This window comes from Phocoena sinus, chromosome 2 (genome assembly GCF_008692025.1).
Source record: "Phocoena sinus isolate mPhoSin1 chromosome 2, mPhoSin1.pri, whole genome shotgun sequence".
Lineage (NCBI taxonomy): Eukaryota > Metazoa > Chordata > Mammalia > Artiodactyla > Phocoenidae > Phocoena > Phocoena sinus.
The window spans coordinates 175,364,360-175,380,852 of record NC_045764.1 but is presented as its reverse complement, the minus strand read 5'-3'; the positions used below and the strand labels follow the sequence as shown (position 1 = coordinate 175,380,852).

General features: G+C 43.2%; 1 protein-coding gene across 12 annotated transcripts in view; it reads right to left on the bottom strand.

The window, feature by feature from the left end:
* WDR20 (WD repeat domain 20) overlaps positions 1-15,349 on the bottom strand; it is a 63,344-nt gene extending 47,995 nt beyond the window's left edge. For 7 of the 12 annotated variants that reach the window (XM_032622433.1, XM_032622431.1, XM_032622420.1 and 4 more), the window contains exon 1: positions 15,072-15,349. In XM_032622433.1, the coding sequence (XP_032478324.1) occupies positions 15,072-15,320 (249 nt within the window). In that variant the 5' untranslated portion in view covers positions 15,321-15,349. The remainder of the gene's footprint in view (positions 1-15,071) is intronic. The other 5 variants (XM_032622425.1, XM_032622424.1, XM_032622428.1 and 2 more) reach the window with 2 other exon arrangements.
* Positions 15,350-16,493: the final 1,144 nt, after the last annotated feature.

Here is a 16,493-nt window from a genome sequence, read left to right as displayed (position 1 = left end):
GAGGCCAGTAGCTGCCTAAGAATGGCAGAAACATGAGGGTCCCAGTGACTCCACAACAGGTCCCTCTGCAGAGGGGGCCACAGTTCCAACCCAGAGATGACCACATACATGATGGCTGACAGATGCTCCAGAAAGCAAAAGACAACAGGAGCAGAAGAAGGAACTGGCAAAAGTCACTATCAAGAAGGAAGCTCTAGAGATGACAGTGACAGAGACGGAGCTTTGCTGGAGCGCATGTAGTGTGAGTTTTAATTGCCCTAACAAACGGATGTGTGCTTTCAGGGGAATACCCGCTGGATTAATTTGCTGCAATAAATACTTTTTCCTTTGGGGCAGTGAGAAAAGGCACAAGCAAACAATTTTAGGTACAAAAGATACAGATACAGAGGAGTATCTCTACTCCATATAATGGGAGTAAGAAAAGAAAAGGGAATAGGACTGAGCCATAGGGAAATCCAGTTACAGACTAGGTAGAGCAGAAGGAACGGACAGAGGTGAAGTAGAGAGTGGCCAGAGGCACGTGGACCAGAGAGGGAGAAAGGAAGTCAAGGTTAAAGCGTCACGGCAAGGAGGGTTCCAATAAAGAGAAGATGATCAGCTGTGTCAAATGCTGCTGAGAGGTCAAGGAAGTTGTGGGCTGCGTGGTGTCCAATGGATCTGGCAGTGTGACGCTGAGTGACCTGTATCCTGAAGAAATTAGAGCAGTGGGAGCCAAGGACACACTGGAGTGGGGGGACAACTGTTTCCATCTGAATTAGTAATTGTGGAGCTGAAGCCACGTCAGCTGATGACAAGACCCAGAGTGTCACCAGAGGAGAGAGCGCCAGAGGTGGACTACAGGAGGTCACTTGGGGTGGACATGGAGGACAAGAAATCGAGATGCCAAGGTGTTTGATGGGTTATGCAGTGGATAGGAAACCACCCAGGACGGTGGCAGGAACTGGAGTGGAAAGGAAGGCTGTGAGGCAGGTACCAAGGTGTTCAATGAGCAGAGGTGGCTAGGAAGTCGGCTCATGGCCGTGAGGAAGAAAGAGAAAGGTGGCACGAGTCTAAGGGCAGAGGCTCCAGAGGGACGCCAGGAGCAGTGGCAAGCGGACCTACTCCTAGTCTACTGTTGCGCACCGTGAGGCGTAGTGGTCAGGACTTGGCGGAGCCTTTCCAGCGCAGCCCGCACGCACCCCGCCCTCTGAGCTCTCCGGGACTGCAAACTGTGGCCACACCAAGTAAAGTCCTGAGCATAACACCTACCAATTTTTAATTAGCTGAGCTAATATCGCCCTCAGTCTTGCTAGCTACATGTACACCTATTCCAAAATCCAGAGGGGGGAAAAATGTAAGGAGTTGTACAATTCCTAGAATTAAGTGGGAAGTAAGAAGGGACTGGAAGGGAGAGTTTGAGCACTTTTTTCCAGGACACCAGGAAAAGGAAGATGTCGCTTCTGAACAAAGCTAGCACCAGGCAATCAAGACACCAGATGAAGCTGCCTCCTGGGTTAGCCCAGAAGAACTCTAACAGCACAAGATTTGAGGCTGTGACTAACTTCTAAGAGCCTCTCAACCAATGAAAAGGGGCTGGCAAGCCTAGCTCTATGAGCTTTAGTAACAAACACTAACGATGTTTGTCTTGTGACAGGGATTTTGAGAGATTACTGAATTTACTCCAGTAAATCCTTAGGGGACTCTAAGTTCAACCAATTCATTCATTTAAAATCAAACACAATATGCCTACTATGTACAGGCACTGCAATGGATATAACATGAATAAGATGATTTCTGCCCTCAAGATTCACCGTTTTGTGGAGGAGACAAAGATTCAAACAAAAAATTCCAACACTGTGAAAAGGTGGGAGGACATTCATAATAGTCCAACAGCAAGAGCAAGGGAAAGAGAGGTTTCTAAGCCACGCAGAAGACCACACAGCCCAGGCTGTGTCAGCGTGCTGCTGCAGTGTGCTGTACTCCTTCCTTGCTTTACTGATTCATCTCACCATGAGCTCTTCTCTTGAGGAAAGAGCTGTGTCTACTATGTCTGGATCCCCAATACCTAACGCAGTGTAAGACGTTCAGTGTAGTTTGCATCTCTTGGTTGCCCACCCAGTATTGATCTACAGATCTATTCTCCGGGCTGGTATCTACCCACACTGCAGCTCCAGCATGAGCTCCAGAGCAATCAGGATATCAGATAATCCAATCCCCATGCTAAAGGTGTGGGTTAGTCAAGACCCCCGGTCAAACACTGCAAATTTCCTTGGCCACAAGAATGGGCTGGTAATCCAGTTTGGGGCAATGAGTCAAAGGAGGTTTGCTGGGGGCTTCTATGAAACAATCTTCTTTATTCTTCTGAGAAAGTGATTAGAAGAACTGTTCATTCTCATCCTGGGTACTGGCTCTCAATGTGGTCCAGTGGCACAGAAATGTGAAGCCTAGCACCCCACCACTATTCTGCCACCGAAGACAGGTTGATACACAGTAGAAAGCAAAACCCAGAGACTCTCAGCAAAACAGAGCTGGTGTCACAATCAATCCACATCTGAAGCTCACCTTACCTCCGGAATTTTCAATATCAAAAGTCAACGCATCCCCTATAAAGTTTAAACTTGTTTGAGTTGGGTTTCCTGTTACTTGCAAACCAAAACATACCTAACATTATAATATATTCAAGGTGTGCTAAATCCCCAAACCACTAGTGAATCACTGCCCACCAGCTGCTGTATAGCACATTCTAATGTTCATCTCTTGCTTCCAGAAAAGTCTGTTAAGGCTAAATTTTAAAACGTAAATCTTTTCCCTCTTATTTAAACCTTGGAGAAGGGCAACTGGTTAACACCTAAATAATAAAACTGTGGCTCAAAATTATGAAAAAATTATAAAAGGAAATTTACAAATTTATAAACTTAACTATAAAAATATGAAACTTCTTCATAGCAAAAACAAGCAAGCACAAACATACCTACACATGCACACCCCTAAGCAAAGTTACAAGACAGGGGACAAACTGAGAAGAAAAAAAATCTGTTAATTCATTATCACAAAGGACTCATCTCCCTAATGTATAAAGGGCTCCTTAAAAACAAAAAAACCCACCCAAGATGTCCAAAAACCCAACAGAAAAATGGGTAAGGGATACGAAACAGTTCATAGAAAAAGAAGTACGTTTCACTCTTAATATATAGAAAGATGCGCAATCTCATTTGGTACAAGGAAAAAACCAAACTTACACTAATTTCTCACCTATCAGATCAAATGCAAAAGTCTGGTGACACACTGTTGGTGAGGCTGTGGCTGTGATGCAACACAAATTAGCATAACCCCTCCCTGTGGAGGGCACTTTGATGATATCTATTGAAAACATATACACATTTACCCTTTGACTCAGCAGTATCTCCTCTGGAAATACGTACTACCGATATACCTGCTGCTGCAAAATAATATACACGCAAAGCTGTTCACTGCAGCATTATCTGTAATTTAAAGAATATCAAGTCGAGAGTCATCTGGTTAAATAAAGTGTGGTACATGCACAGCATGGAGTATAAAGCAATTATAAGAGAGTGAAGAAGCTCTCTACTACTATGGAAAGATCTTCGGTATATACCATTAAGCAGAAGAAAAGAAGATGCAAAATACCACAGTATGCTCCTTCAATTCCTTCAAATCTCTGCTCAAATATCATCTTATTCTTATAATAAGAGAAGGATGAGTCAGAAACAAATAAAATGACTACAGGGAGAGGAAGGGAACTGAGTGAGGGGTCGGACAGAAATGGAAACTTGAGGTCTCTGAATATCACCTTGTTTTATAGTTCCGATGTTAGAGCCACATAAATGTTTTACATAATTAAAACACACAAAAAATGTATTTTCGACAGCTTTATAAAGGTATAATGATATACAAAGAACTGCACATGTTAAATGTGTACGATGTGATGAGTCTGGACATATGCAAGCACCCATGACACCATAACCACAATCAAGGTAACAGACATACCTAACACCTCTCAAAGTTCCCTTGTGTCCCTTCATTTTTGTTTTTGTTTTTTGTAGTAAGAACACTTAAAGAGATCTACCCTCTTAACAAATTGTGATGTACACATACTGTAGTGCTAACTACAGGCACTATGCCATACAGCAGATCTCTAGAATTCATGCATCTGGCATAACTGAACTTACACAAAATTAAACTCTAAAAAGATCTCTCACATACTAAAACTGGATTACAGTAACAGTTGCACAACTTGGTAAATTTACTAAACAAAAAAAATGAATTGGACACTTACAATAGAGGGCAGGAAGGTACAATAATTTGACTGGATTAAGTCTGAAGAGGCAGTAAAAGAGAGAAAGCTGTAAAGACCACCGCCTCTCCAACTTTAGTGAGCACATGAGTCAGCTGGGGACCCTCCTAGAAGGTGGATTTGGATTCAGTAAGTCTGGAGTGGGGCCCAGTTCTGAACTTCCAACAAGCTCCCAGGTGACGACGCTGATGGTGCTTGTCTGTGGACCACACTTCGAAGGGTCCAGACAACTAGAGGAGCTTTGCTCTAAGCAACTGCTGAGAAATGGGGCAGTAGCTGCCCCAGACAAAGGACCTGCAGGGAGTGGGTGGGGGCCAGAAAAGGGTTCTCCCTTCCTTTCTTAAGATGGAGGGAATAACAACATGATTGCTGTAAAATCTGATTCAGTCAGGGCTAGAACAGAGAGTGTGCGCAAAGGAAGTTCAAGTGATTAGCCACAGCATTTAAGACAGGAGTGTGCTGGAGACAGCAGTGGGTGGCAGGAGAACTGAAGGAAAGTGATGAGGGTCCAATGACAGGTGGTGGGGACACAGTCTGATAGGCTGAGTCCTGAAAGAGGATAATACACTAGGAATCCTGAAGGAGGATAATACACTAACATAGTACATCACCTCAGAAGTAGTACCAAAAGAAAGAAAATACATTAAAAAATATCTTTAAAAAAATCATACTGAAAATTTTAGAAGCTAGGATATAGCCAACAGTTAAATGATCACCACTAAGGAAGATAATCTTTTTTTGTTTTGTTTTGCAGTATGCAGGCCTCTCACTGTTGTGGCCTCTCCCATTGCGGAGCACAGGCTCCGGACGCGCAGGCTCAGCCTCAGTGGCCATGGCTCACGGGCCCAGCCGCTCTGCGGCACGTGGGATCCTCCCGGACCAGGGCACGAACCCGTGTCCCCTGCATCGGCAGGCGGACTCCCAACCACTGCGCCACCAGGGAAGCCCCAAGGAAGATAATCTTATCCTCCCAAGACTTGCACAAGCTTCAGACCTCATAGAGCGGCTCACGACTTTCAGGAGGAGCCATCAAATGTCACATCCTTAGGCCTTGGGCTTCTAGTTCCCTAGTTTAGAATTCTCTCCCCCTTCAGTGCACCCACCCATAAGAATTCAGTTCAAAGGTCACCTTGTTAAAACCTAAGTTCCCACTGCGTTTGAGACAAACAAACATTACAATGTAATCAATCATCTGAACCAAAAGGAACACAGAGTCAATCTGGTAGAGCAGTTCTTGTATTTCTCCCTCTATTTAGCACAGCAAGGGCAAAGAATGATGAGGAGGAAAACGAAAGGAAGCACATGGCACAACCAACTCAGAATTCTACATATTCAACTGCTTTGTAAAATATTACACCACCACAAGCACCACAAAGACCTCTCCATGGAGCTAAAAGTTTCACCTGACAGAAGAAACAGTTACCCTCCTCGCATTCAATCATACACATGACACTAAAGAAGGTAAGCCAAGACATCTAACCAGGGTGCTGAAACTTTCTGTGCATGGACTCCTTCTCAAAATAATGTTTTTAAATACAAAGGAGATCAATTATATTAAAATACAGTTGTACTACATTAAACAAATTCAGGATTTTTTAAAGTTTATTTCACATTGAAAGGCTCTAGCAGCAGATCCACTAACTACTGTAATTTCAAAGCAGTGATGAGTACAAATGATATTTGATATGTCTGCAACAACCATAATGTGATATGCAAACATCTGTGATTTTCACTGGTGATAAAGTCACAGGTCTGTTACTACTGTGATTTGTTGCCTATATTCATAATTGAAGAACATGTTAAAATTCAGTTAGAAGTTCAGTTAAAAATAAGGATGTAAAATATTTCTTTCCATCTAGGTTGACATACCTCCTAAATTCTAATCAGATTAAGAAGTCCTAGGGAATTCCCGGCAGTCCAGTGGTTAGGACTCGGTGCTCTCACTGTGGAGGGCCCGGGTTCAATCCCTGCTCAGGGAACTAAGATCCCACAAGCCGCATGGTGTGGCAAAAAAAAAAAAAAAAAAAAAAAAAAGCCCTAAGAAGTGAATACTGTCTAAAATAGCAGACACCGTACATCTCACCACTATCTACTCATCCATCTTCCCACTAGATTGTAGTCACCTTAGGCCAGGGGCTGTCTTTATTTGTCTTTAGGCCTATAGGTCCAATAAATGTTAGGTGGATGGACAAGCCATTTATTATTCTACTGGACTGTGAACTCCCTGATGGCTGAGATTCTGTCTCAACAACAATATAGAGCAGGCACTCGAATCTTGTAGAATAAATGAGTGTGTGGATATCTTGCCTCCTTGGTTAGAAGGTATCCTCTTAAGGTCAGGGATGTCTTATACTTCTTTGATTTCCCATAGTCTAGTACACTGCTTTTCACATAAAACCACTCAAATATCTATTAAATGAAGCATTAAGACATGACAGAGCCTCTGAAACGAAGATCAAAGTAAGTAGAGAATGAGCACCTGTACCAGTTTTGCCGTCGCAGGAAAACAAAAAACACACACAGCCCAACAGTGAGCTGGCTGTGAACCAACCAAAGGAAAAACAGCTTAAGGTCACAGGGATAACCTACAATTTGGTTACTTGAAAATATATTAAAATATTCCTATTCTTACTTTAAAATACAAAAACCTTAAAAATTCCTTCCTCGTGAATGGTTCTTGCTCCTTTCTCATAAATTCTATAGTTTCAAGTACATTTTCCTACTGCTACAAAACAAGATAAAATGTAGCACAGACTGATTTGGCCTGTTTTTAGTACAATATACCCTACTTTTAAAAATTCCATACTACCAAATAGAATTGACAATGCAAAACATTACTCAGTTTACAAATTACCAATTGGAAGAGAAGCTGTGAAGTTGAGAAAAATGCTATAAGAGTGGGGGGAGAGGGATAAATTGGAAGATTGAGACTGACATATACACACTACTATACGTAAAATAGGACTTCCCTGGTGGCACAGTGGTTAAGAATCTGCCTGCCAATTCAGGGGACATGGGTTCGAGCCCTGGTCCGGGAAGATCCCACATGCTGCGGAGCAACTAAGCCCAAGCGCCACAACTACTGAGCCTGCGCTCTAGAGCCCGTGACCCACAACTACCGAGCCCACGAGTCACAACTATTGAAGCCTGCGCACCTAGAGCCCGTGCTGCGCAACAAGAGAAGCCACCGCAATGAGCAGCCCGCGCACTGCAACGAAGGGTAACCCCGGCTCGCCACAATTAGAGAAAGCCTGCGCGCAGCAATGAAGACCCAACACAGCCAAAAATTAATTAAAAAAAAAGGTAACTAATAAGGACGTACTGTATAGCACAGGGAACTCTACTCAATACTCTGTAATGGCCTAGATGGGAAAAGAATCTAAAAAAGGTGGATATATGTATAACAGATTCACTTAGCTGTATACCTGAAACTAACATAACATTGTAAATCTACTACAGTCCAATATAAATAAATAAATAAATGGAAAGTGGGGGAAGGTAAGAGTAACTGCCAAGTAAGGCTTAATCACAAATGAAGATAAAACATTTCTGAAATTAGAAATACAAGGCTGGGCTTCCCTGGTGGTGCAGTGGTTAAGAATCCGCCTGCCAATGCAGGGGACACGGGTTCGAGCCCTGGTCCAGGAAGATCCCACGTGCCGCGGAGCAACTAAGCCCGAGTGCCACAACTACTTAGCCTGTGCCCTAGAGCCCACGAGCCACAACTACTGAAGCCCACGCTCCAACTGCTGAAGCCCGTGTGCCTAAAGCTTGTACTCGGCAACAAGAGAGGCCACCGCAATGAGAAGCCTGTGCACCGCAACGAAGAGCAACCCCCGCTCGCTGCAACTAGAGAAAGCCCACGGGCAGCAACGAAGACCCAACGCTGCCAAAACTAACTAACTGAATAAATAAATAAATCTATTTTTAAAAAAAAGAAAAATACAAGGCTACCCATTTGGAAATTTATGAAAATGTGATCTGTACACAACATTTTGGGACAAATCATCTAGTTGAAATCCAACCCAAAATTCTTCCATTAGGCAGAGAAATACCTCTTCATTTCACCTTTACTCCTTAATTCCACCTGATGCCTATACTGCTTATGCCATGTGCTGAGCACACACCTACTTTACCTTACAATTATCAAGACAAAAATACAAGCTCCTTACAGACAGGGAGTGTCTTAATTTACCCTCACATCACCCACAGCAGACAGTAGTAACTTGTATGTAACAATTCAGCATTAAACACTTGATGAATGAGGATTACTTTTTTCAAAGCAAGACGCATCTTGCATTCTATTATGAAAAATAGATGCCAAATGTGCAGAGGATAACTTGCCATTGATATTCTGAATTTTAAATGTCCTGAAAATTAAAACTGAGAATGTCTGCCAATTTATTTCTGTTTTTGATATCTATTCCTAAATAAACAAATAGGACATTTGATATTTCTGCACAAACTAACCTAGCTGAAATACAAATAAAACTGTTCTCTAAGACATCAAACATCAAACTACAAAAATCTTTACATTTACTTTTATTTAAAAAATTGTTTTTCAATTTATTTATTTTATTTATATATTTTTGGCCACACTGGGTCTTCGTTGCTGCGCACGGGCTTTCTGTAGTTGCAGCGACTGGGGGCTACTCTTCATTGCGGTGCACGGGCTTCTCTCGTTGCGGAGCACCGGCTCTAGGCACGCGGGCTTCAGTAGTTGTGGTACGCGGACTCCAGAGCGCAGGCTCAGTAGCTGTGGTGCAAGGGCTTAGTTGCCCCACAGCATGTGGGATCTTCCCGGACCAGGGCTTGAACCCGTGTCCCCTGCATTGGGAGGCGGATTCTTAACCACTGCACCACCAGGGAAGCCCTACATTAATTTTAAAATAAGGTTCTTTAGGCATATAGCCAAAGTACTCAGTGACAAAATCCACTAACTATGTTTTGATTCTTGCTCAAGTTTTCTACCAGAGCACAATAAACAAATAAAGGCACTAGATGATTAACTGAATGTTAATAAATATAGGTGACAAGTCTCTTGAGGGCAAGACTTTGTCTATACCCAGCATCTAAAACATATCTAGTACCTCATATCTGGTAGATGTGCCCCACAAATATTTGCTGAAAAACTGACATTCATGACTAGCTCATGGATCTCCCTGACACACTCTGGGAGTTTACCATTGCTTACATCCATCCATGGAGTCTCTCAAAATCTCATCACCATCCTCCTCTTCAAGGTCAAGAGAACCAAGGTATCATATGAAAGTTTCTCAAGCCTGCTTTAAGGGATAAATTAACATGCTTTTCCCTCAGTATAGAAGATGCTATAGTCAAATAACTAAATCTTTATATCAATACTTCAGAAGTCATTAAGTGGCCCTTAATAGGGAAAAACAAAACCAAAACAAAACAGATTCCCATCCAATTCCACATATGCCCTACTAAATTAAGTACAAATTTTCTTAAAGTAAATTTGATATAAAAAATTCTAGACTTCTAAGCCTTTTTCTAAATAATAAATGGAGAGCAGAGAGATGTGAAAATAACAAATGGGGAGAAGGGTGCGAACATGATCCTCTCTGGAGCAATCCAGTATCTAAAACTAGTCTGTGGGTAAAAACCTTTCAAAGGCATTTAAGTTCACCCTCCCACACGAAGCATGAATCCCTCAGTCACCAACAGGTAGTCCTGCAGTCTTTGATAAAGAGACAGAATATTTCCTATATGGAATACTCATTCTCTCTCAAGTCAACCCATTACCCTCCTGGATAACTCCAGCTCTAAAAATATTCTAGCTGCTATTTTTTTTTTAATTTTTATTTATTTACTTCTTGGCCGCATCTTGCGGCATGTGGGATCTTAGTTTCCGGACCAGGGATTGAACCCGCACCCCCTGCAGTGGAAGCGCGGAGTCTGCTTCCACTGGACCGCCAGGGAAGGCCCTTTAGCTGTTATTCTTCACTGACTTCTGGCCCCAGCTTTATCTCAGCCTGGTGAGTACCAGAGCTTTTTCTAGCACAAAGACCTAGAGTCACTATGTGTTCAACTTGCCTTCACAACACACCTCACTCTTCCCAATTCCCATTCAGAGAAGTAGGCAAAGAATCCAAGACATGAAGACATCTCCCCAGTACAAAGATGCATTTTCATTTAAAAATTACTGAGCACAGAATTATACAACCTTAAGGGTTGAAAAGGCCCTGGAAACCATCCAAGTCTACCTTTCATCTATTGTAGGAATTGCTTCAATCTCTGGACAGTATATTTGTGGCCTAGAATGTTAAGAAGGGGGTAAAAAAGTAAAGGCTCTTTGATTTGAATGTTAAGTAATTCTGAGTATAGCTTTAAAAAGTTTCTTGATTCAATTAAAAAAAGGTGGGGTCATGGAGGGTTAAATTAGGAGTTTGGGATTAGCAGATACAAACTACTATATATACAATAGATAAACAACAAGGTCCTACTGTATAGCACAAGGAACTGTATTCAGTATCCTGTAATAAACCATAATGGGAAAGAATATGAAAAGGATATGTATATATATATATGTATAACTGAATTACTTTGCTGTACACCAGAAACGAATGCATTATAAATCAACTATACTTCAATAAAACAATTTTTTTAAATTTGAAAAGTTGTTTGACAGTACACAGATCTGGTAGGTAACATGGTTTGACAGAAGTAGATCAAAAGTAATCCGCATCATTTGCCTACTTTCCACTACTTCACTGTCTCTTGCTACATAATTTCCCAGTTATAAGAAGCTAAATTTGTTACCAATAATTTTAAATGTCTTTTGTGAATTCCCTGGCAGTCCAGTGGTTAGGACTTGGTGCTTTCACTGCCAGGGGCCTGGGTTCAATCCCTGGTTGGGGAACTAAGATCCCACAAGCCATGCAGCACAGCCAAAAAAAAATTTTTTTTAATTAAATAAAAATGTCTTTTAAAAGATGTGAGCTACTAAAAATACCTGTTACTTTTGGGCCCAAAATTGAACAGATTTTTAGCTCCTAAAGATCTTTTTAAAGTAAGACATAGATGGACAGAGATGCTTTATCCAGTCATTCACTCAACAAATTAACAGTAGGGGTCTACTCTATGCCGGATGCTGTGCTGGGCACTAGGAAGACAGAGAAAGCAGAAAAGACATCCTATTCTAAGGGAGCTTTGTTTACAGAAGAGACAGAGAATTACAAATTGAGAAAAGTGCTAGAAAGGCAAAGTACAGGATGCTATAAAAACGTGTAACAGGGAAAACTGATCTAGCCTGCGAATTCAAAGAAAGACATGCTGAGGAAGTGATGTTTAAACTTAGATCTGAATGGTAGCCATTTGCATTTACGTAAAAACGGATCTCCATAAAATGAAAGGGTTGGTACAATAAGCCCAGTACCTTTGGCATCTTTATCCTAAAACCACCTCTTTTTTAAAAAGAGGAAAGCAAAGTATGCTATAAAGAGATCTGAAAGCTAGTAGCTGAAAGTTCTTTGGGAGGAGGGGCAGTGTCTCACTCATCTTTGGTTACCCCACATCCCCTTGGTAGTCACTCAAATCTTTGCTGAAATGCTGAGTTCACCTCCATATTAAATCAATGTTCATATTATTTTTAGCTCAGCAAAACAAATTCACAAAACTAGATGTCCTCACACAAGAAACCCTACTCCGAACTTCAGTTTTGAAAAGAAGATGCGTGATGAATTGGGAGATTGGGATTGACATATATACACTAATATGTATAAAATGGATAACTAATAAGAACCTGCTGTATAAAAAAATAAATAAAATAAAATTCAAAAAAAAAAGAAAAAGAAAAGAAGATGCTTTCATCTACCTCACAGGACTGCAAGATCCAATGAGATAACATAGGGTAAAACGCTGGGGTAAATTCTGAAGTGCTTGGAGTATACGGTTATCTGTGTAACCAAAAAGCTAGATCAGTCTCTTCTAAGACAGTTCTTTAGATTCAGTTGTGCTTCTTTACCATGAATTCTTTACCATGAGAAAGAAACTGCATCACAGGTTTGCACACGCTCTCTAGCCTTGGCTTTCTCTGAAGGGTGAGACTCCATAAACTGAAGGTGCCTTCTAGCTCTAGAAACTGACCTGTAAGTGTTTTAAAGGGACGAAGATTACACTCCTTAGCTTAGATTTTAGACTACCTCCTAAATCTGGGATTAAGAGATACAAACTATTATGTGTAAGATAGATAAGCAACAAGGATATGTTGCATAAAATGGGGAATTATAGCCATTATCTTATACATTTAATGGAGTATAATCTGTAAAAATACTGAATCATCATGCTGTACACCTGAAACTAATATCATATTGTAAATCAACTATACTTTAAAGAAGAATAAAAAGACCTAGTTTCCACTCATTTCACATGCAGATTTAAGTTGAATGTATTCATCCAATTTAAACCTTCTGAATGTTCTAAATAATCTGATTAATTGTTGTAAAACTTTATATGCCCCAAAGAAAAAAAAATTTTAAAGAGTCAAAACGACCAAATGTCAAAAACGGATTTATAACTCCTAACCCCAAAAAGTAAAATTTGGTTTTTTGATTAAGGAAAAGTATCTGCTCTGTTTTAAAATCAGAAAATAGTCACAAAAACAATCACGTGTATTCAGAAATAACAAAAAATAAATGCAAACTCATTCATGGAAAACGAATTTTTTAAAAAATTACAGTGGCTAGGAGACAGTTGAAACGTCCACCATAAAATGCAAATATATCTACAAGATACTACCATGAAATTTTACAAAAAAGTTAATGTGCTCAAGTAAATTATGCAGCTGAAGGCAAATCTACATGTTTAAGATTTGTCTTGTTTAAAATAATTTTTTGCTGTAGCTTTGAAAAGCTCTCCTAGTTTATTCTTCATTCAATAGTATCCCACTAAAAGAGGACACTATTATGATCCTTCCAGGCAAGAGACGTGTTTTTATGATGCAAACCAGAGCTACCAGATCCAGATAAGGTTTGCCACTAGAATGCTTCAGAAATAATATACTTTAAAAGAAAACTTGTTTAAAAAGGTAACATCTACACTAGTAATCGTTAATATATTTAGTTTTTATGCACTTTTAAATTTTTATGTAAATCCATTTAATAACTTAAAATTTTAAACTTGTTACCAGAGAAAAAGCTGATCCTTTCAGTCCTTGTATCAATGTCAAGATAGCAGCTCCCGTTTGACAGGTGCTCTTAGTGACTATTTTAACTATATTTTCCATCTACTGAGTGTTTCGGGGCTTTAAAGTTCATTACAGTCATTACGCCATTAATCACAACGGGTGCATCGCAATATTCTCTTTCTAAAGAGCTGCAGATAGAAGTTAAGCAACTCCTCCAAGGTCACGGAACAAGTCAGTGACAAAGTTGGGGATAGGACTAAAACTTCAGCTCCTAGACTACTAATTACTTCACACTTTGCCAATTCCGAAAAAGTAAAGTCAAGAGATTTACTTCCAGTAATTTATATCAAGATACCTCAAACACAGTAGTACACTTATCATAAACACTAACAAAAAGACTCACCTCGAACAAACGAGACAACTTGTTACATTTAGATACCACCGTCACATCCCTAGTTCTTGTAACCAAGCAAAAACCTACTGCTTCTGGATATAGTAAATCCTGGAAAATGTCCACTCTTCAATATACACAATTTATTTTCACACTAACTGACTATTTATAAATTAATCTGTTATCACCTTCTCCCACGCCCAGGTACTGTGGAGGGCATTAATTCCCTCACTCTTCCAAGAGTCAACTCAAAGACCACATATCTCAGAAGCAGTTCTCAACGAGAACAAAGTTACGTAGCCAATGAAAGAACAGCTCTAATAAGTTGCTTCTTTTAAAGAGATATTTTTAAAGGATGATTACATGCTTGACAGCATTCCTGTTAAATCGCCCGCCCAGAATAATGGTTCTTGTGAAGTAGCTTTTAAGGCATATCCCTCCCTGTTTGTGACACAGTCTGACTTGTTGGACAAGACTGATCTGAGCACGCTCACACACAACCCCTATGAACCAGCCCAGTCCACTGGAAACATCGTTTGGACCTCTTAACTGTAGTAGTACTCAGCCCTTCCCATACCTATAAGGGACAGAAGGACCCTCTTTAACATTCTCTCAGGAGAAGGTTCCCTTCGAGGAGGCAGTGACAGCCGTCCTCCCTCGGATGTTTTTGGAAACAAAGTGTTAACACCAGAAAGAGAGGCTCCTAGGAAGTGTCAGTGTGGCAGCAGGTGGAGTAGCCCTTCGTGCCGAGCAGGTCCTTTCTGACCTAGTCTCAAGTCCTCTGCTGCCCAGACCCGGTTCCGCCTTACAGATTTTCCCAAGCCGCCCCGCGCCCCGGTCTCTAACCCAGAGCGAGACTCTCCACCCTCCTGGGAGGCGAGGCGGTCTCAGCAGACCAGACGGCCACCCCACCTCTTCCGGGGACTCGCAGGCCCGCTCCCGGGCCGTGTCAGAGCCTGACGGACCCTCAGGGGCGGCAGCCGGCCCTTTCTGAGGCCTCCCAGCCGCAGCCCCGCGCCCCGCGGTCCCGTTCCACCGCCTCCCCCCGAAACACCACCGCCACCACCCTCCTCACTCCCGAATCCCCCTTCCTCAGGAGCACTCCAGTGGAGTTACCGGCCCACTCAAAAGTAAGAGCGACGGCCAGCCCATCGGTCACCCTGGCCCCCGCTGTCACCGCCCTGCTCCTGGCCTCTGCTCACGCCGCTGGCGAGCCCCGGTGACGCCCGGGTCGGTACCTTGCGGACCCCCTTGTAGATATAGAAGTAGAGCTCCCGGCCCACATTGAAGCAGAGGCGGTCGCCGTTGCCAGACTGGTCGTTGAGGTTTACGAAGGAGACGCGGACAGGGTTGGATCCCTGCGAGTTGAAGGGCACCCGGTTGGGCCGGCTGTACTCCGAGTGCGGCAGGAGCTTGTACAGACCTTCCCGGGTGGTGAATTGGGTCTTAATCTCGTTCATCTCCTTCCCTCCTCCCTCCGTCGCCATCTTGGAAAGCAGCGTTCATCCTGCCCTAAGTGCCCGGATCACGCCCACCGCGCAGGCGCCGTCCCGGGCTCTCGCCCTCCCCCCCGCCCCTTCCTCCTGGCCCCTCCCACCCGTGAGCCGGCCCCGCGGAGGCCAGCGAGGAGAAGGGGCGGGCTTGTTTACGGCCCGACTGCGCAGGCGTGCTCACCTGGCGCGCTCCACGCTGCAGGGTGTCCGCAGGCTCCTCCCGCGGGCGGGGCCTCCGGGCCACCCCGCTGCGGCGCAGGTGTTGCTGTCCGGGGTCCGAGGGCTGCCTAGTGGTGCCGCCTACTCCGCTGCCCCGGCCGGGCTGAGCCGGCAAGGGGAAGCCGCAGCGGGGCTGCGGTCGGCGCCGCTGAAGGGAGCTCGCGGCGGCCTCCTCGGCTGCCTCGCGCCCTGTCCTGAAAGGTCCCGGGACCCCGCGGAGCGGAGGAGAGAGCCGCCTCTGCCAACGCAGATTCGGGGTCAGCACGTGGGGTGCCGTGAACCGAGCGCTCAAGCCCCAGTGTTACACCCGCAGGAGGGTGCGGGGGAGCCCCGAGTCCGGGAGAGGGCCGGTCCCCCTGTTCTGGGGTCTCCCCTCGGCCGCCCCGCACAGTCGTCTGGATGCCCGGGTCAGGAAACCCCTGTGCACCTCCCCGAGTCAATTTCCGAGAAGGTACTGAAGGACCTCAGTTTGCCGCTTCACCATGTTTTGTTTTGGTTTTTTTTTAAGGTGGGGTGGAGGGGAGAGGAGCGTATAGATTACACAGCATCTGTGTAATCTAGTCAAATATCTGAATACCTATCTGTAGTGAGCATTGGCTAATTTTAAGGAAAGCAGGTTGTGTTGGCGCTTCTGTTTCTTAAGTTTGTCTCCACCAGGTGTTTAGAGAAGGGAGGGTCGGGTCAGGTCGGGAAATGGCTTTGGGAACCAGAGGCTGAATCTAAGCATGATTCACTTCTCTTGCTCAACAGTTTATGAAGAGTTCTTAGTAAAGTTTGAGGCTGTTGATTTTTTTTTTTTAAGGCTCAAGTGGAATCTGCAGAATTGTTCACTAGGCATAGTTGTGTGGATATACTGTACTAGGTCTAGATTGTAAGACAGAAAAACAAATTTAAGGCCGGCACACGTGTTGCAGATTAAACAATCACCGTTTTGTAGCTGGGTTTCTT